Raw genomic sequence first — 21,962 nt, 5'->3', positions numbered from 1 at the left:
CTAATGTCTGAAGAAGGATAGGGCATGTTGGTTTTTTAACATGCCTAATCCTTTGCTCACGTGGGGATTAGCCACAATCAGAGGCGTTTGACATTCTGAGCTGTTAAACTCAACGTATCACATCCATATGCTCTATCTAAAACGGAATATGACAAGGCATCGTCCAGGTGGCCGTATAAATATTTGTAAATTGTGCAAAATATTTGCTTTAGTGTAGTAAAATAACAACTGGTGACATATGATGGGTTATTTTTCTACCAGGCATTTGCAAAATGGAAAAATTCAAAAAAATGACAGATGATGAGCTTATCAACACCTTGAGGAAATATGGCCTGCAACATGGACCTATTCTTGGTAGGTTGATCTACTCCTGTATTAATGTCTTATTGATTTATTCTCCATGAAAATTGAAGATATGAGAACGACTACCACCTTAGGCTAGGTATCAAAAAATTATGGGGTGCTCGCAGTATATGCAATTGGTGCTCAGGAGAAAGTATATTATATATATATATATATATATATATATATATATATATATAAACTCCGGCACTCATGTTCATTTAGACGAAAAATATTTCTCAGGCAAAATAGTTATTTTTGAGCCAAAAAAGGAGCGTAGTTCATTCAGGTATTTCACGGCTTTTTCTACTGGGCACACTAAGGCTGCAGCTGAATGAACTACGCTCATTGTATTTGTGCCTTCTGACACAATATTGCATCTTCAGTGGGACTACCTACCTTTAGCAGATTACGTTACACAGTAAAGTACCAATTTTTGTTTTTTCCCCTTTGTTCCGTTCTTTCCTTTCTTTGTCTCTTTTTTTCTGTAAATTTTTCCGCATGTGTATATATATATATATATATATATATATATATATAATTTTTTTTTTTTTTTTTTCTATATATATATGTATTTTTTTCTTTTGCACTTCATTAACCACACGTCCGATAATGTACTGGTGTTTCTCTTGCTTGGTTCTGACTTCCTTCTATTAGGGATGTCTTCCTTCTATGCCACATATACTATACTTCTGTCACAAAAAATATAGTGTTATAGTCAATATCAACCAGATGGTCTGATTTATTTTCTTTGAAAAATTATTTATATTATGATAATAGTTATATTTTGTCTTGCAGAAACAGACTTAACTTGAGAAAGGCATGCTAGCTGAAACGTTGTAAATATTGATGTCTGTACTTGCCGTCCTATTCTGATCAATGCAATTTTTTTGGAACTTTAAATTCATTTTTAGCTGCAAAATAATTATTTTGTCTGAGAAATATTTTTTTGTCTAAATGAACATATGAGTGCCGGAGTTCACCTTAGGCTAGGTTCATATTTCTACATGTACAGTCATGTGAGCTAAAAACATATAACAACATTTTACCTTCCATTAACCTTTTTAAACCTAGCCAAAATAATGTTTTCTTTTTGTTATTCTCACTACGTATCTCCCATTTTAGTCTATAAGTACTCCGCTGTGTATGTCTGAATACAGTTTTTAGCAATTTTGGTGTGTGTGTGTGTGTGTGTGTGTGTGTGTGTGTGTATATGTATGTATGTATGTATGTATGTATGTATGTATGTATGTGTATATATATATATATATATATACAGCAGAAATGTGAATTTTGGCTTGCACAAGAAAGAACTATTTAGGCTAATAAAACCCAGTGAAAAGTGAACTCTAATGTAGGTGATACCGTGTTTCCCTGAAAATAAGCCACCCCCGATAATAAGCCGTAGTGGGGGGTAGAGAAGGGGCGGCTAATATAAGCCATACCCCGAAAATAAGCCGTAGTGGGAAACACGTGGAAAATATAAGCCATGGTACCTTTTGACTGCCTCGGTCCCCTCTGTCCTCTCTCTAGTGGCCCCGAGTGCAGGGTTAACTTTCTGTGTGCCCCGGCCGGAGCTCTGATTGGTCCAGCGGCTCCCCAGCATCTCGGGCGCTGATTGGCTCAGCAGCTCTTCCCCTGTTCAGCGGTCACGTGGGACCGCTCATTAGAGAAATGAATAGGCTGCTCCACCTCCCATAGGGGCGGAGCCGCATAATTCATTTCTCTAATCAGCGGTGCCGGTGACCGCTGACAGAGGAAGAGGCTGCGGCACCGAAGACCAGCTGTCCGGGGGAAGGAGCGGGACGCCGGGAGCAGGTAAGTATGACATATTCACCTGTCCTCGTTCCACACGCCGGGCGTCGCGCCATCTTCCCGGCGTCTCTCCTCACTGACTGTGCAGGTCAGAGGGCGCGATGACGCATATAGTGTGCGCGGCGCCCTCTGCCTGATCAGTCAGTGCGGAGAGACGCCGGGAAGATGGCGCCGAGGAGCTGCAAGCAAGAGAGGTGAGTATGTGTTTTATTATTTTTATTGCAGCAGCAGCAGCACAGCTATGGGGCAATAATGGACGGTGTAGAGCACTATATGGCACAGCTACTTTTTGGTTAAAAAAAAAAGTCGCCTTTTTTTTGGCTAATATAAGCCATACCCCGAAAATAAGCCATAGTGGGACTTTTGGGGGTAAAAAGAATATAAGACACTGGCTTATATTCGGGGAAACACGGTATTTAACAAAAAACTATATGACTGGCTTCGAACAAAAATAAAAAAGAAATAAATTCTTGTGGACATTAAAGTGAACCTGTCAGCAGGATTCTGCACAGTAACCTGCAGACAGTGTCAGGTCAGCGCCGTTATACTGATTACATACCTTGGTTGATGAAATCAGTCTTGTGGCTGTTGATTAATATTTATTTTCAGTTTTGAGTTAATGATTAGCTCATACTTCGTGTCGGCCTGTGGGGGGTCTTCATGTTGTGCTCTGATTAGGTATTCATCAATATGGCTTCTAGCAGGTAACTGATCCCTCACTGACTTGTTCTCTATTTTACATCATGAATATTATAGATATTTAAAAAAAAATTCCTGCTCTTGCAGCATGATCGCATCTATAATGTCTTTTTAAATCTTTTCTTTGATGGTATCCATAAATTAATTTAAAAAAAAATCAGTTTGTAAATGGCGCAGGCTGAATCTGCGCAGTAGCAGCTATCAGCGATCCAATGGGCAGGACTACTGGTGTCATTCTGATTGACAGACGCTTCCTTCAGTTAGGCAGCGGAAGCTTCTATTAGCAACTACTTCTATTAGCAACTACATGCTTCTTTTTCTAAAGTCCCGGATATCGTCTTTAATTTGCTAGAGGAGCATTGCATGGCCTATAAGTCTCTTTACACTGGCATGTCATTCTCAACAAGGAGAGATGTTACCCTTTTAAGCCCTAGTCTGAGGCCTCTCACCTGGCATAATCAGATCTCTCACTTTGCAATGAGGAGGGAGCATTACCCCGAAACACGTCTGTAAATAGAGTTTCTGGTTTGGCTTTTATCCTAAGTCACGTGGCAAAACTTGTTTAAGGGTTGATATTGACTTTCAGTATTGCTACTTCCAGTAGGGGGCACTAAAGATCAAGTCCTCTTTCTCTTATGCCCCTTTCACACATCAGTTTTTTGCTATCAGTCACAATCCGTTGAATTTTGAAGAAAAACGAATCCGGCGACTGATGCTGCTGGATTTTTTTTTTTTCCATAGGCTTGTATTAACGTCGTATTGTGACGGATGGCCTCACGTTTCATCCGACGTTCGCCTGATCCGTAGAAAATTGTTTGTCCGGTAGCCGGAGACAATGGACAAAGTAACTTTTTTGTGTACGTCAAAATCCGTCGCTGTCTGTCATTTGCTCGAATGGAAGCCTATGGGCGCTGGATCCGGCAATGGATTCCTTTTTTTTTTTTAATGAGCACGCTCTGATTTATTTAGGATCCAATTAGCCAGATCCGCTAGTCGGATCCGTCGAAAAAGTGAATCCATCCCACCAGGTTTTCACAATCTGTGACGGATACGTCGAGCCAACGGATTGTGACTGACAGCAAAAAAATGATGTGTAAAAGGGGCCTTAAAAAACAATTTACATAGTTGTGTTGGAAAACTCCATTTATGTACCGTATGTGAAATCTGAATTGTCTTCTGATTTGTTATAGAGTTTATCCCCGGCGCTGAGGTCAAGAATAGGCATATATATTCACATGTCATGTATAAGTTATTAACAATCTGTAACTTGCATAAATCTAAAACGAAGCCCAAAAAAAAAAGTAATTGCCCAATAAATTAGCACAAATGCCTAAACACACTCATAAGGCACACCAGTTTCGTCCCTTTTCATCAGTTCACCTCTGGTGGTAGCCTCATCCAACAGGAAAAACTACCTGTGCTACAGGAAAAAAGAGAGCATCCTATAAACTGACCTTAACCTGGCACCAACGCAGTCAGTCAAGCAAGGCCTCTAAATCCAGAACCAATAAGTTTTCCTCTGTATGATGGGGCACCATCACGTGGGGACCCTCTTTGGGGGAGGGGCCATTTTCTCCTTTTCTGGGGTGTATGGAGCCCTGCGGTCGACAATGTTTAAAGCAGAAAGGCCTTTTTCCTTTGGATACAAGATAGAGTTTTCCTCTACTGCCATGTGACCTCTACTTCAGATCCTGTCATCCTCAGACACCCTCCTTGATTTTCTTTTTTGCCAAGTCATTTCCTTGATTTTCCTTGATTTTCTTTTTTGCCAAGTCATTTCATCCCTTTTCCTTTCAGATGGCATTATACCGGTTCCTCCTTCACAGCGCTTTAAGGGGATTTTATTTAAACGTATTTGTCGTGCTCAAGGAGGACGACTTAGACCCGCCTATTATGAACCTGAAACTGCTTAAGTGGTTCTGGTTCCATCACTTGAAGATGTACTCTCTTCAGTTCTCCATTGAATCCGGGGAATTGCTATCCTCAGTAGGCATCCAGGACGCATATCTCTACATCATCATCATCTTTCCTGCTCATCAGAACTTTCTCCGCTCCTTGGTCCATCAGTCTCACTTTATCAAGGCTCCTTTCTTTTCAGAGAACTTTGAAAGACTACAGCTTACTCTGTACACCCTATATCACTTTTGATGGATCATCAAGAAGCTGAAGTCCTCTTTGACTTCTGCACAGCATCTTGTCATTATGAATGTTGTTTGACGCTGCCGTGGCAAAGGTTTTTCTTACAGAAGAAAAGAAGCCTGCTCTTCAGCACTCTGGACATCGATCAGATGGCATTAAGACTGAACAAAAAGCTTCAATGGTTGAAGTCCAAGTTTCTCTAGCGATTTGTTTCCGATGCCCTTGCAATTCCGTAGTTTTAATTCTCCCTCCCTCAGCTGCTTCTTCTTCTTCCCCTGCTGCACAGACTTCTCAAAAAGAACAAGTTGGTAAAGTTAAGTTATTCTCGTGACCCCCGAGTTAGCCCATAGAGTCCTTAGTAAACGGAAGTGGTTATCCTTCTCGCTAATTCCCACAGCACCTTCTGGATCATCCAGATTTGCTTACACAGGGTCCACCTCTTCCACCCAAGTTCATTATAGCTCAGTTTATCAGCGTGGTTGTTGAGGCCGGAGTTCTGAAGGCTTAGGGTCTTTCCAATTAAGTTGTTCAGACTATGATCAAGGCATGTTAACACTCTTAATCACTCATCTCTTATCGCACTTGTAAGGCTATTTTTGTTCATGTTAAGCCACCGTCACTCTTATGTCATTCTCCCTTCCTGGTCTCCTCTTCTTTTTTTTTAGTCCGATTTTGTCCCCCAGTTACCCTAAAGGCCAGGTTTCTGCCCTTTCCAATCTTTAGCACAGGAACTTGGCATCCAAATATTAAAGGGAACCTGTCACCACGTTTTTGGAAGATGGGATAAAAATAGCGTTAAATAGGGGCAGAGGTGGGCGTTACATTAGTGTGTTTGTTATGCGTTTATTACCCACCTAAGTTGCCGAAATACCTTTGCAAAGTCTCCGTTTTCGCCTGTCAATCAGGCTGGTCTGGTCAAAAGGGCGTTGTCTTCCCCCAGATTTTGCGTAGTTTTCCGTTGGTGGCGTAGTGGTGTGCGCATGCCCAAGGTCCCGAATCCTCTGCCAGGGGATTTAAAAGAGCGCGCTGTTCGTTTTCATTGGTGATCGGTGGGCGCGGCCATCTTCCTTTGGCCGCGCGTGCGCAGAAGCGGCGCTCTGCTGGCCGCGGCTTCAGGAAAATGGCCGCCGCGATATCCATCTGCGCACGCGCGGCATCCCGCGGCCATTTTCCTGAAGCCGCGGCCAGCAGAGCGCCGCTTCTGCGCACGCGCGGCCAAATGAAGATGGCCGCGCCCACCGATCACCAATGAAAACGAACAGCGCGCTCTTTTAAATCCCCTGGCAGAGGATTCAGGACTTTGGGCATGCGCACACCACTACGCCACCAACGGAAAACTACGCAAAATCTGGGGGAAGACAAGACGCCCTTTTGACCAGACCAGCCTGATTGACAGGCGAAAACGGAGACTTTGCAAAGGTATTTCGGCAACTTAGGTGGGTAATAAACGCATAACAAACACACTAATGTAACGCCCACCTCTGCCCCTATTTAACGCTATTTTTATCCCATCTTCCAAAAACGTGACAGGTTCCCTTTAAATCAAGACAGCAGGGCATGGCCCACTTTCTGCTGTATTACCGGCCAGTCTTGGTTTCATGGCATCTCAACCTAATTTTGGGTGTACGTCTTCAGTTCTCTCCTTTTGAAGCCAATCAGGGACATCTCTTCGTTCTTGGTGTCCTGTAAGGTGGCTTTCTTGGTAGCAATCACATCCATCAGGTGAGTCTCTGATTTGTCAGCTTTCTCCTGTAGTTCTCCATACCTTGTCCTTCCCTTGGACAAGGTGGATTGCATTCGGTAATCACTTTCCCCAAGATGATCTTGTTTTACCGCAATGAGAAGATCGTTCTTCTCTCATCCCACTAAGAGATCCTTACACAAGTTGGATGTGGTCAGAGCAGCAAAGATCAATCTGCCCATGGCGGCCCCTTTCAGACACGAAGATTCCGTTTTTCTCTTTCTGGGAGATCCTTCTGGACATCTGGCTGCCTCTAAGGTTACTATTGCTCATTGGATTTGTTCTGCTTGTGAAGGCAGTGGTGTGGACCCACTGCGCCTTTGGTCGGTCTTACCCTGGAGGGGCGTATCTAAGTGACTACCTGGTCTTCACTAGAGCCTCTGATGGTGAGGATAGGCTTGGGCCGTTAGAATAATCAACTGGTGCCATTCGAGGGCAATCTTTGAACCTGCAGATGACCAATGAGTCAAAGGCAGAAATACAAAGCACTGACAGAGATGTGGTCAAAAAGGCCTAGATCAGGGCGGGCAGCCCAGGTTCAAAATACGAAGCCGAGGTCAGGAGTGGAGAGCTCAGGCAAAACATGTAAACAAGGCTGGTCGGTAACAGGAGAGATAAGTAAATTACCTAGACAGGAAACTAGTGACTAGAACATAAGCTTAGGCAAGCTTTGTAGTGATTTTAAATTCCTGCAGAGTCTGGCTGTGCCTCCCTATAGCTGGGTGGAGGAGGCTTTAGCAGTGCTGGAAGTATTGCACAATGCAGCTCAGCGTCTGACACAGGGAGGAGCAGAGCGGTGCACACAGTGAGTAGGCTGGTGCTTACAAACCGTGCAAGTCACCGGCATGACACTGCCATTCTGTAAGCCTATTGTGCTAAGACTAGTGTACCCCTATTGACTGTCACTGCTCACTGCAGTCAGTCAGTGGGGTCCTATTAGGCCATACGCCATCAGGTGTCTGTTCTGCCACTACTTGGTCTTCAATGCTTACATTTTCATAATTTTACTCAGAACAGACTTTTACATTGGTGGACACGACTCATGACAGCAAGTTGCGCCTGTCACTAAGGTGGTGGCCTACTATTCATTATCCTTCTGAATTCTGGTTCATATGTTTTCCCACTCCAGGGTCTGCTTTTGGACATCCCATGTTTTCCTTTGTCCCCCAATAAAGCTCCCGAGAAAAGAAGATCTTCGGTAATTATTGTAAATTTTTGTAACCTCCACTGGGGTACACAGCACCCACCCTTGTTTGCCCCATTTGGCATATGTTGTGGTTTTTTCTGTTGCGGGCTCTTCTCTTCCAGTAGCTTGGTTCCACTACACAGGTGTAACCTGCTGAGGAGGAGCCAACTTTTTTTTTTTTTAAGTATTTATGTAACCCAATGAAAGCTACAAGAGATTTAACAGTAGGTACCAAAAATATTTTTTACGTGTTCCATTGAAAAAGGATCTGGTTTTATGTGTGTACAGTAACTTACAATACCCCGTGGGAATGTTTTACACCAGAAAGTGTCTACCACAAGATCTTTTAAAAGGAAGGAAGCACTTTGATTTGAGAATTCACGCTCTGTTCACTCTTTCTTCAGAACTAGTTCCTTTTTGTATGGTAATTATTACATCTGGTGCCAGAGAACCGATCTATTACCAACACCTGCTAATTGTTGGCACTTCACTTACATCGACCTTCAAGATAAGCAGGAAAAATTATCAAAGATTAATCATTTCTATTTGTAAAATAAAAGCAACTCCTTATTACCATTGTTAAAGGGAACCTGTCACCCCGTTTTTTCAATATGAGCTAAAAATTGCGTTCAGTAGGGCCTGAGCTGTGCTTTACAGTAGTGCCTTTATTATCCTCTGATTCCCCACCTTTGCTGCCAAAATACCTTTGTAAACTCGCCGTTTTCTGCTGTCAATCACCCCGGTCCAGTCCGATGGGCGTTGGCTAATCTCCGATTCTCCCCACCTCCGGGTTTTCACTAAGAAACTTCTTCTTGGCGTTGTATTTCACGCCTGCGCATTAAAGTGTAATCTTGCGCCTGCGCATTATGCTTTGCCCAACTGTGGGCATAGCGTACAGCACATCATTGCACATGCGCAGGTTTTCACTGTAACCTCTGTGCCCCGGAAGTCAGCATATGCAAATTGTGTTTTCCTGGACGCCGGTAAACTTAAATAGATAGATAAGCGATTTTGTCACAAAACTTACGCTAGCAGTCCTGGATGGGAAAAGTTTACCTGCGTCCAGAAAAACACAATTTGCATATGCTGACTTCCGGGGCACAGAGGTTAAAGTGAAAACCAGCGCATGCGCAATGATGTATTGTATACTTTGCCAACAGTTGGGCAATACATACTGCGCATGCGCTAGTGCCTAATGCACTGCGCAACCGCCAAAAATTAGCGCGATCTGTGCAATTCACAGATCGAGTTACGTCTGACACGCCGAGGAGCGGGGGGAGAGACAGCGATTTGGCAACGCCCATCGGACTGGATCGGGGTGATTGACAGCCGAAAACGGCGAGTTTACAAAGGTATTTTGGCAGCAAAGGTGAGAAATCAGAGGATAATAAAGGCACTATTGTAAAGCACAGCTCAGGCCCTATTGAGAGCTATTTTTAGCTCATATTGAAAAAACGGGGTGACAGGTTCCCTTTAAATTTCACACATTGCATAACATTATTTTATGGACATGTTCACAGGAAGTATCTTTACAGACATAAGGGTTGTAGTTCTACACAAGAAATGACTTTGCTAAGTACTATTTTTAGTCAGTCTCCACTATGTCAGGTTTCAATATTTAGATAACTGCACAGTATTGGGATAGAGTTGTCAAACAAGGGTCACAACATCACTTTTGACATGCAATAATGCCTTAAAAGAATTTCGATCCACCAAAGTGTGGGACAGTACAACTCTGATTTGATTTGATTGTGTTCGGCAGTTGCCATTTACATTTTTTTTATTTGAAATAGAAAAACAAACCCATAGAGAATATTAATGTTTTATATAATTTATCAGATATTCTATAAGGAAAGAGAAAATGATTTTTTTCTCGTAATCTCTCTGATAGGTACTACTCGCACGCTATATGAAAAGAAGCTTTTTCAGTATGAACGTGAAAAAACTAAATTGCCAACTTCTACAAGTAAGTACCATAAGAGGTGATAGTTAAAAAAAAAAAAAGCATACTGAGTACTACTCGCACTCCCTGAGTCCAGCTCCAGCCTTCTGCTGCTGCCCCAGTCTCTTGCTAGGCTGCAACGGTGACTTCAGGCAAACAGCACTGCAGCCAATCAATTAGCTTAGCAGTTCTACCCATGTAGACAGCACAAGCTGCTGAGCTACATGATAGGTTACAGCACTGTTGATATGACGTCAACGCTGCAGCCGAACAGAGATCGGGGATTTTTTTTTATTATATAGTAAGTATTGTAGTGTATGGCACACAATTTTCTAAAAGAGCAGAGCTCTTTTAACCTTGTGTAAGTACTTACAACAATATATTCACAATAATGTGATCAAATTACAAAATTCATTTCAGGGTCTCTGTGTCTTTAGTTAAAGGTGTTGTCCAGGCTTGATGTTAAAGTCTGCAGTCACGTATGTTAAACAACATACTTATTTTCATCATGTTTGGATCCGATTTGGTCAGTGTGTCAGTTTTTACCATCATTGATTTTCTCATACCCTACAGTTCAAAAGTTTGAGTCACCCAGACAATTTTGTGTTTTCCATGAAAACTCATACTTTTATTAATCAAATGAGTTGCCAAATGAATTTAAAATCTAGTCCAGACATTGACAAGGTTCGAAAAAAAGATTTTTATTTGAAATAATAATTTTCTCCTTCAAACTTTGCTTTCGTCAAAGAATGCTCCCTTTGCAGCAATTACAGCATTGCAGACCTTTGGCATTCTAGCACTTAATTTGCTGAGGTAATGTGGAGAAATTTCACCCCATGCTTCCAGAAGCCCCTCCCACAAGTTGGTTTGGCTTGATGGGCACTTTTTGCGCACCATACGGTCAAGCTGTTCCCACAACAGCTCAATGGGGTTGATATCTGGTGACTGTACTGGCCACTGCATTACAGATAGAATACCAGCTGCCTGCTTCTTCCCTAAATAGTTCTTGCATAATTTGGAGGTGTGCTTTGGGTCATTATCCTGTTGTAGGATGAAATTGGCTCCAATCAAGCGCTGTTCACAGGGTATGGCATGGCTTTGCAAAATGGAGTGATAGCTTTTGTTATTCAAAATCCCTTTTACCTTATATAAATCTCCCACTTTACCAGCACCAAAGCAACCCCAGACCATCACATTACCTCCAGCATGCTTGACAGATGGCGTCAGGCACTCTTCCAGTATCTTTTCAGTTGTTCTGCGTCTCACAAAGGTTCTTCTGTGTGATCCAAACACCTCAAACTTGGATTCGTCTGTCCATAACACTTTTTCCAATTTTCCTCTGCCCAATGTTAGTGTTCTGTTGCCCACATTAATCTTTTCCTTTTATTAGCCAGTCTCAGATATGGCTTTTTCTTTGCCACTCTGCCCTGAAGGCCAGCATCCCAGAGTTGCCTCTTCACTGTAGACGTTGACACTGGCGTTTTGCGTGTACTATTTAATGAAGCTACCAGTTGAGGACCTGTGAGGCGTCGATTTCTCAAACTACAGATTTTAAGGGACTCAGAAAGAGAATCGGATCGGAAGGATCCAATGGCTGGATATCCTTAAGAACAAAAATGTCCAGGAAGGTTGGGAAATCTTGAAAAATGAGATTCTCAAAGCACAATCGTTAACAATTCCGAAAAGAGGGAAGAATGCAAGGCATTTAAGGAAACCAGGATGGATGAACACAGAACTTAAACACATGCTAAAAAGGAAGAAAAATGTTTATCAAATGGAACGAGGGAGGCATATCTAAAAAAGAATATAATGCTGTCTGCAGAACCTGCCGGGCACGAATCAGATTAGCTGAAGCTGACCATGAATTAAGGCTTGCAAGAGACGTCAAAAGCAATAAAAAAGGATTTGAGGGATGTTTCAAAAGTAAAAGAAAAGTCAAAGATGCTATAGGATTTTTTGAGGATGAAAATTATGAAATGGTAAGAAAGGATGTTGAGAAGGCCGAACTTTTAAATTCCTATTTTGCATCTGTTTTCTCTCAGAAAGGAAATGTATCATCAACTGATCTTCACTGTCCCATTAAAGGAGTAGAAGAATCCAGGATATCTATAAACAGTGAGGAAACACTTAGCTAACATAAATGAATTCAAGTCACCAGATCCAGATGAACTACACCCCAGAGTACTGAAGGAGATAGCAGAAAAAAAATTTGAACCACTCTCCATAATCTTAGAAAATTCTTGGAGAACAGGAGAAGTCCCAGAAGACTGGAGAAGAGCAAATGTCGTTCCTATCTTCAAAAAGGGGAAGAATGTGGACCCAGGGAACTATAGGCCGGTGAGTCTGACTTCCATACCAGAAAATATCTTTGAACAAATTATTAAACATGTATGTAAGTACCTGGATAAGAATAAAGTGGTTAACCAGAATCAGCATGGGTTTGTAACCAATAAGTCATGTCAGACTAAGGGTACCGTCTCACATAACGATTTACCAACGATCACGACCAGCGATACGACCTGGCCGTGATCGTTGGTAAGTCGTTGTGTGGTCGCTGGGGAGCTGTCACACAGACCGCTCTCCAGCGACCAACGATGCCGAGGTTCGCTGGTAACCAGGGTAAACATCGGGTTACTAAGCGCAGGGCCGCGCTTAGTAACCCGATGTTTACCGTGGTTACCAGCGTAAAAGTAAAAAAAAAAAAACCGTACATACTCACATTCCAGTGTCCTTCAGGTCCCTTGCCGTCTGCTTCCCGCTCTGACTGAGTGCCGCCGTAAAGTGAAAGCAGATCACAGCGGCGACGTCACCGCTGTGATCTGCTCTCACTTTCCGGCCGGCAGACAGTCAGAGCGGAAAGCAGACGGCAAGGGACCTGAAGGACACTGGAATGTGAGTATGTACGGTTTGTTTGTTTTTTACTTTTACGCTGGTAACCACGGTAAACATCGGGTTACTAAGCGCGGCCCTGCGCTTAGTAACCCGATGTTTACCCTGGTTACCAGCAAACGCATCGCTGGATCGCTGTCACACACAACGATCCAGCGATGACAGCGGGAGATCCAGCGACGAAAGAAAGTTTCAAACGATGTGCTACGACGTACGATTCTCAGCTGGGTGCCTGATCGCAGTAGCGTGTCAGACACTGCGAGATCGTAACAATATCGCTAGAACGTCACGAATCGTGCCGTCGTAGCGATAAAAATGCCACTGTGTGACAGTACCCTAACTTAATTTCCTTCTATGACAGAATCACTGATTGGGTGGATCAGGGAAATGCTGTAGATATAGTATATCTTGACTTCAGCAAAGCATTTGACAAAGTATCTCAAACCATCCTTATTGAAAAAATGATTAAGTATGGAATGGACAAGGCAACTGTTAGGTGGATTCATAACTGGCTTAGTGATCGGACCCAAAGAGTGGTCATAAATGGCTTCACATCCAGTTGGAAGAATGTCTCAAGTGGGGTACCAAAGGCTCTGTCCTGGGCCATGTATTGTTCAACATCTTTATCAATGATTTAGATGAAGAAATTGAGGGTACACTAATTAAATTTGCTGATGACACAAAGCTAGGAGGGATAGCTAATACTAGAGAAGAGAGAGGATTCAAAAATATATAAATAAACTGGAGCATTGGCAGCAACTAACAGAATGGTTTTTAACAAGGAAAAATGCAAAGTACTACATTTGGGCAATAAAAATGAAAAAAGCATTTACAGAATGGGAGGCATAGGGCTAAGCAACAGCACATGTGAAAAAGACTTGTTCAGTACTAGATCATAAACTGAACATGAGTCAACAGTGTGATACAGCAGCAAAAAAGGCAAATGCAATTCTGGGATGTATTAAGAGAAGCATACAGTCTAGATCACGTGAAGTCATTATTGCCCTCTACTCCTCTTTGGTCAGACCTCACCTGGATTACTGTGTCCAGTTTTGGGCACCACATTTAAAAAAAAACATCAACAAACTGGATCAAGTTCAGAGAAGAGCGGCCAGAATGGTGACCGGTCTGCAAACCATGTCCTATGAGGAACGGTTGCAGGATTTGGGAATGTTTAGCTTGCAGAAAAGAAGACTCAGAGGAGACAATAGCTGTCTACAAATATCTCAAGGGCTGTCACACTGTAGAAGGATCATCTTTATTCTCAATTGCACAAGGAAAGACTAGAAGCAATGGGATGAAACTGAATGGGAGGAGACACAGATTAGATATTATAAAAACATTTTTGACAGTTAGGGTCATTAATGAGTGGAACAGGCTGCCACGAGAGGTGGTGAGTTCTCCTTCCATGGAAGTTTTCAAACAGAGGCTGGACAGACATCTGTGTGGGATGATTTAGTGAATCCTGCTTTGAACAAGGGGTTGGACCAGATGACCCAGGTGGTCCCTTCCAACTCTATCATTCTATGATTCTATGACATTAGTTCCGTCGGGGGAAAAGTCTCCAGAAAAAAACAAACCATCAAATCATCTAAATGACTGAATGGGAGGAGACACAGATTAGATATTAGAAAAAACTTTTTGACAGTTAGGGTGATCAATGAATGGAACAGGTAGCCACGAGAGGTGGTGAGTTCTCCTTCCATGGAAGTTTTCAAACAGGCTGTACAGACATGTGTCTGGGATGACTTAGTGAATCCTGCTTTGAGCAGGGGGTTGGAACAGATGACCCAGGAGGTCCCTTCCAACTCTACCATTCTATGATTCTATTCTATGACTCTAATGTACTTGTCTTGTTGCTCAGCTGAGTAGTGGGGCCTCCCACTTCTCTTTCTACTTAAGTTTCATGGCAATTTCTCGCATGGAATAGCCTTCATTTCTAAGAACAAGAATTGTCAGGACTCTGAACATTTTTTATTACCTTTTTGTGCATTACTGCCCTTTTCCAAGATGGCGTCTTTGGTCTCATGTGCACTGTGTCTTCCTGCTATAAAACTCCACCCCAGCCTTCAGTCTGTGCTAGAGTATTCTGCCTTGCATCCAGCTCCTGACCTCTGGTGACTCCCTGGCTATATACCTGCTCCTGTGAACCTGTGGGGTTATCCTGCTACTCTGCTCTGAGTTCCTGCTGCATACACCAGTTCCAGTAATCCTCCTTCATCTGCTGCTCGTGTTTACTTCCATCTGCATTTGCTGGACATGTAAGCTGTTGCTGCTCTGCAAGAACCTGAGACTATTACCCAGACCTCCCTGGTTGAGCTAAGATATTATTTGAACTGCCTTATAAGCATATCTATCTGTATTTTGGACTAAACAAGGACTTATTCGTGTCAAGTATCCTCAAGAATAATTGTGCTTCATAGACTTTCTGCATGATTGCATTTTCCTCTGAAGTTTCCTATAGACTGCTGAGCTGCATTTGATATTTGCACCAAGTGTTGTGCACTTGAGTTTCTCTCTGAACCTGTTTGAATCACCGTGTGATAATATAGACTTCACCACTTATAAAACTGTGTCCTATAGTTGTCTTGTTCCACGCAAAGAGTCTCCTGAGTTATCCCCTATAATTATTACAAGAATAGACTGTCAAGTGTTACATGAGCGTTCTTTTTTTCTGGCCATTTTGAGAGTTTAATGGAACCAACAAATGTAATGCTCCAGATTCTTAACTAGCTCAAAGGAAGATCAGTTTTGTAGGTTCTCTAATCAGCCAAACTGTTTTCAGCTGTGCTAACATACTTGCAGAAGGCTTTTCAAGGGTATTCTAACCATCCATTAGCCTTCTTACACAGTTAGCAAACACAAAGTACCATAAGAACACTGGAGTGATGGTTGTTGGACGTTTGCAGCTAAAATAGTCATTTACCACATTAACAAAGTATAGAGTGTATTTCTGAATCATTTAATGTTAGCTTCATTGGAAAAAAACTGTGCTTTTCTTTCAAAAATAAGAACATTTGTAAGTGACCCTAAACTTTTGAACGGTTCTGTATACCAAAAAGAAAAATTTCATAGCTTCTTCTCCCCATTACAATGCTAAAAACTGGGGACAGTAGACGGATTGCACACTGATGGCAATGTGTGTTGTCAGTGATTTGTCACAGATCCTGGATTTGTATTGATAATTTTGATTTGCTAATCGGTTCAAAAACAGACATGTCTCTGTGATTTTTTTATTTTTTTTTGTGGACAAAAATCAGTAAAAAAACATGCACACATGATTTTCCCCATCTACTATATAATTGTCTAAGGGTCACTTCCGTCTGTCTGTCCTTCTGTCTTTCTGTCTGTCACGGATATTCATTGGTCGCGGCCTCTGTCTGTCATGGAATCCAAGTCGCTGATTGGTCGTGGCAAAACGCCCACGACCAATCAGCGATGTGCACAGTCCGGAAGAAAATGGCCACTCCTTACTCCCCGCACTCACTGCCCGGCGCCCGCATACATCCCTCCGGTCACCGCTCACACAGGGTTAATGCCGGCAGTAACGGACCGCGTTATGCCGCGGGTAACGCACTCCGTTACCGCTGCTATTAACCCTGTGTGACCAAGTTTTTTACTATTGACGCAGCCTATGCAGCGTCAATAGTAAAAACATCTAATGTTAAAAATAATTTTAAAAAATGATTATATACTCACCTACGCCGCCTTTCCCTCTCCTCGCGATGCAAGCGGCACATTCCGGTGGCAAGGATGGTCTGGCAGAAGGACCTGCCATGACGTCACGGTCATGTGACCGCGACGTCATCACAAGTCCTGCGCGGAAAGGACCTGCCGTGACGTCACGTTCATGTGACCGCTACACGGTCATGTGACCGCGACGTCATCACACCCTGGGACCGGAAGCTGCCGCCTGCACCCCACACAGGCGACAGAGCTACAACGCGCCTGCGGAAGGAGAGTATATGTTTATTTTTTATTTTTTTAACCTGTGTCATACGTGGCTGGGCAATATACTACGTAGCTGGGCAATATACTACATGGGTTGTGCAATATACTACGTGGCTCTGTGCTGTATACTATGTCACTGGGCAATATACTACGTGGCTCTGTGCTGTATACTACGTCACTGGACAATATACTACGTCACTGGGCAATATACTACGTGGCTGGGCAATATACTACGTGGCTGGGCAATATACTACGTGGCTGGGCAATATACTACATGGCTGGGCAATATACTACATGGCTGGGCAATATACTACGTGGACATAAATATTCTAGAATACCCGATGCGTTAGAATCGGGCCACCATCTAGTAGATTATAATGGGTATGTATTATATCCATTACACACTTGAAATCTCTTTTTATAAATACGTATACATAATTGTATAACATGGCAGACATTCAAATCAGGAACTTCTTCCATAACATCCACCCACATAGGGCTCATAGTGCATGGCTATAATGATGGCAAACAATAGAAAATATTTCACATTTGACAAATGTTTATATAAATTAATATCTTTTAATAATTTAAAGTTTTCTTTTTGCAGGCTCTTACGCGAGTAGACAGCAGTACAGCACAAGACAATACGATGATGACAATGGTTAGTGGTAATGAGTCTGTAGTTTTGTTTGGAATAAGGGATGTGCACACGATCAATCAGTAAACTCTGCAGGTTGGACGCTGCGTACTTGTGCAGCATCCAACCCGCAGCAGCCAGATGTTACCGCATAGTGTATGGGATTTCAAGAAATCATGCACTGCGTCCAAAGCACTGCCTCTTCCGGATCGTCTGCCCATATCCTTACTCTAATCTGTGTTAAATGTAACTAGAGTATAAGGCCGCCGTCACACATGCGAGTTTTACGGACGTAAGAGCGCAGAAACTACGTGCGTAAAACTCGCATAACATACGGCACAATGCTTCTCAATGGGTCTCGTCCTATCAGCCGTATATTACGGATCCGTAATATACGGCGTTCTACGGCCGTACAAAATCGCAGCATGCTGCGTTTGTCAGCGTATTGCGCAAAAGAATCGCCAATGAAAGTCTATGGGGGCGAGAAAAATACGGATTCCAAACGGACCAGCAGTGTGACTTGCGAGAAATACGCAGCGGTGTTAGTGAAAAGTCGGTAATTCAATTGCCGGCTTTTCATTTCTCCTGCCTAAATCCGACAGGATATGAGACATGGTTTACATACAGTAAACCATCTCATATCCCCATTTTTTTTGCATATTCCACACTACTAATGTTAGTAGTGTGTATGTGCAAAATTTGTGCGCTGTAGCTGCTAAAATAAAGGGTTAAATCGCGGAAAAAATTGGCGTGGGCTCCCGTGCAATTTTCTCCGCCAGAGTGGTAAAGCCAGTGACTGACGGCAGATATTAATAGCCAGGAGAGGGTCCATGGTTATTGGCCCCCCCGTGGCTAAAAACATCTGCCCCCAGCCACCCCAGAAAAGGCACATCTGGAAGATGCGCCTATTCTGGCACTTGGCCACTCTCTTCCCACTCCCGTGTAGCGGTGGGATATGGGGTAATGAAGGGTTAATGCCACCTTGCTATTGTAAGGTGACATTAAGCCAGATTAATAATGGAGAGGCGTCAATTATGACACCTATCCATTATTAATCCAATTGTTTGAAAGGGTTAAAAAACACACACACACGTTATTAAAAAGTATTTTAATGAAATAAACACAGCGGTTGTTTTAATATTTTATTGCTCTCTCAATCCATTTGCAGACCCTCGCTTGGCAAAACAATAAACCCACAATATACATACCTTCTGCTGACCCGTCACGTCCCACGAGGCAATCCATCTGAAGGGGTTAAAATAATTTACAAGCAGGAGCCCTGCAAATGCAGCTGTGCTCGTGCTTGTAATTCCCCGGCGAATGAAGGAAATGTAGGTCATTGACCTACATTTCCTTCAGTCGCGGTGAGGTGATGCGCCCCCTGGTGGATGTCCTCATATGACCTGGAGCGTGGGAAAAAGATCCCAGGCTGCAGTTCATGAGAACATCCAGCAGGGGCGCATCACCGCGACTGAAGGAAATGTAGGTCAATGACCTACATTTCATTCATTCGCCGGGGAACTAAAAGCACGAGCACAGCTGCATTTGCAGGACTCCTGCTTGTAAATTATTTTAACCCCTTCAGATGGATTACCTCGTGGGACGTGACGGGTCAGCAGAAGGTATGTATATTGTGGGTTTATTGTTTTGCCAAGCGAGGGTCTGCAAATGGATTGAGAGAGCAGTAAAATATTAAAACAACCGCTGTGTTTATTTCATTAAAATACTTTTAAATCGTGTGTGTGTGTGTTTTTTAACCCTTTCAAACAATTGGATTAATAATGGATAGGTGTCATAATTGACGCCTCTCCATTATTAATCTGGCTTAATGTCACCTTACAATAGCAAGGTAGCATTAACCCTTCATTACCCCATATCCCACCGCTACACGGGAATGGGAAGAGAGTGGCCAAGTGCCAGAACAGGCGCATCTTCCAGATGTGCCTTTTCTGGGGTGGCTGGGGGCAGATGTTTTTAGCCACGGGGGGGCCAATAACCATGGACCCTCTCCTGGCTATTAATATCTGCCGTCAGTCACTGGCTTTACCACTCTGGCGGAGAAAATTGCGCGGGAGCCCAGGCCAATTTTTTCCGCCATTTAACCCTTTATTTTAGCAGCTACAGCGCCCAAATTTTGCATACACACACTACTAACATTAGTAGTGTGGAATATGCAAAAAAAATGGGGATATGAGATGGTTTACTGTATGTAAACCATGTCTCATATCCTGTCGGGTTTGGGAAGGAGAAATGAAAAGCCGGCAATTGAATTACCGGCTTTTCACAGATATCGCGCTGTAGTAAATATAAATACAGACTAATATATATATATATATATATATATATATATATATATATATATATATATATATATATATATATATATATATATATATATATATATATATATATATATATATATATATATGTTTTCCCGAACATTTGAGCACATAAATCCATTAGATGTTGGTTTTGCAAGCCTGCGAGAAAATATCGCAGTACGGATGCCATACGGAGGATGCCATGCGCAAAATACGCTGACACACCCTGCCTACGGATCACTAATTTGGGAACATTTCTCCGTATTACGGCCGTAAAATACGGACCGTATTGTCTTACGCCGAGTGTGACGCCGGCCTTAAGAGTATGTGCACACATTCAGTATTTGCAGTAGAAAAATCTGATGCAACTACCGCTGTATAAAATGCACACATTTTTGCCTCGTTTTTCGCATGCGTTTTTTTGTGCGTTTTCTTCCTATTCATTTAAATGGCTGAAAGAATTGACATGCTGCAGATTTGAAGCAACATGTGCACTAGATTTCAGAAATTTCATTCACTTTTCTGGTACAGTAAAACGGTGCGTTTTTTCGTTTAAAAAAAACTACGTAAAAACGCCACCTGTGAACACACACTAATTGTGCACTGCACTTTCTATCCTCCACTTTAAAGCTAGTCAGTAATAGATTTTAGCTGGATTGCTTGAATAATGAGTAGAAGCAAGTCCTGAAAACCGAATTAATTCCACCCTTCTCTAGTCATTACACTGCCAGCACATCCTGTTTATTAATAAATACTTCCTCTACTGTATTCTTTAATATTTAGCAGAATGAGAATATAGTTCTACTGAAGAAAGGGCCATCCTGCTCTGTTGCCTTTTCTGCGGAGACGAGAAGATTAATAAAAATCAAGGTTAAAGAGTGAAAAATAAAATACATAATTTTGGCAGAAAATGGTCTAGAGCTCCACTCATGTGTCTGTCTCTTAGGACACTAAGGCTGAGTTCACATTAGCGTTCGAGGGCTGATTACATCCTCCGTTAAGCCTGTCAAAACGACGCATCCGCATGTTCTGCATACCCAACTGTATCAAAATTCAAACAAATTCAAACAAACAAGAAAAGCTATATTTCTTGAGGGGTTTTTAAGTCACACGAAGTTCAGTCTTTTAACCTTGGGGATCACTAGTGTAATGCTGTGTTTTTTTTACATACAGTGGGGAAAATAAGTGTTTCATAAACTGACGATTTTGCAAGTTTTCCCACCTAAAAAGAATGGAGGTCTATAATTTTTATTGTAGGTACACTTCAACTGTGATAGACAGAATCTAAGAATTAAATAAGAAATAGAAAACCACATTTATATGATTTTTAAATAATGGAATTGCATTTTATTGCATGAAATAAGTATTTGACCAGGTACCAACCAGCAGGAATTCTGGCTCTGACAGACTTGTTAGGTTTCCTTTAGGAAGCTCTCCTACTCTGCAATCGTTACCTGTATTAATTTCACCTGTTGAACTTGTTACCTGTATAAAAGATACCTGTCCACATACTCAATCAATTACACTCCAACCGCTCCACCATGGCCAAGACCAACGAGCTATCTTAAGGACACCAGGGACAAACTTGTAAACCTACACAAGGCTGGGATGGGTTACAGGCCTATAGGGAAGCAGCTTGGTGAGAAGTTGCAATTATTAGAAGATGGAAGAAACACATAATGACTATCAGTCTTCCTTGGTCAGGGGCTCCATGCAAGATGTCGCCTCATGGGGCAAGGATGATTCTGAGAAAGGTCAGGAATCAGCCCAGAACTTAACGGGAGGACCTGGCTAATGACCCGAAGAGAGTTGGGACCACAGTCTCAAACATTACTGTTATTAACACGCTATGCTGTCATGGATTAAAATCCTGCAGGGCACACAAGGTCCCCCTGCTCACGCCAGCACATGTGCAGACCTGTTTAAAGTTCGCCAATGACCATCTGGACGATCCAGAGGAGGCATGGGAGAAGGTCATGTGATCAGATGAGACCAAAATAGAACTTTTTGATAACAACTCCACTCACTGTGTTTGGAGGAAGAAGGATGAGTACAACAACACTGTCCCAACCATTAAGCATGATGAGGGAAACCCCATATTTTGGAGGTGCTTTTCTGCAAAGGGGAGAGCACGACTGCACTGTATTAAAGAGAGGATGGATAGGGTTATGTATCGCAAGATTTTGGTCAACAACCTCAGTAAAAGCAATTAAGATGGGTCGTGACTGAGTCTTCCAGTATTACAATGACCCAAAACACACAGCCAGGGCAACTAAGGAGTGGCTCCTTAAGAAGCATTT

The 21,962-nt window shown here is 42.5% G+C and overlaps 1 protein-coding gene across 4 annotated transcripts in view; it reads left to right on the top strand.

Moving 5' to 3' along the window:
• EMD (emerin) overlaps nucleotides 1-21,962 on the top strand; it is a 38,802-nt gene that overhangs the window by 1,069 nt on the left and 15,771 nt on the right. For 3 of the 4 annotated variants that reach the window (XM_077283700.1, XM_077283701.1, XM_077283699.1), the window contains exons 2-4: nucleotides 262-354; nucleotides 9,814-9,888; nucleotides 17,312-17,365. In XM_077283700.1, coding sequence (XP_077139815.1) covers nucleotides 273-354; nucleotides 9,814-9,888; nucleotides 17,312-17,365 — 211 coding nt within the window. In that variant the 5' untranslated portion in view covers nucleotides 262-272. The remainder of the gene's footprint in view (nucleotides 1-261; nucleotides 355-9,813; nucleotides 9,889-17,311; nucleotides 17,366-21,962) is intronic. The other variant, XM_077283702.1, reaches the window with a different exon arrangement.

The sequence above is a fragment of the Ranitomeya variabilis genome, chromosome 2, assembly GCF_051348905.1.
Source record: "Ranitomeya variabilis isolate aRanVar5 chromosome 2, aRanVar5.hap1, whole genome shotgun sequence".
Classification (NCBI taxonomy): domain Eukaryota; kingdom Metazoa; phylum Chordata; class Amphibia; order Anura; family Dendrobatidae; genus Ranitomeya; species Ranitomeya variabilis.
Note: the sequence above shows the minus strand (reverse complement) of the source record. Positions and strands in the feature narration are given on the sequence as shown.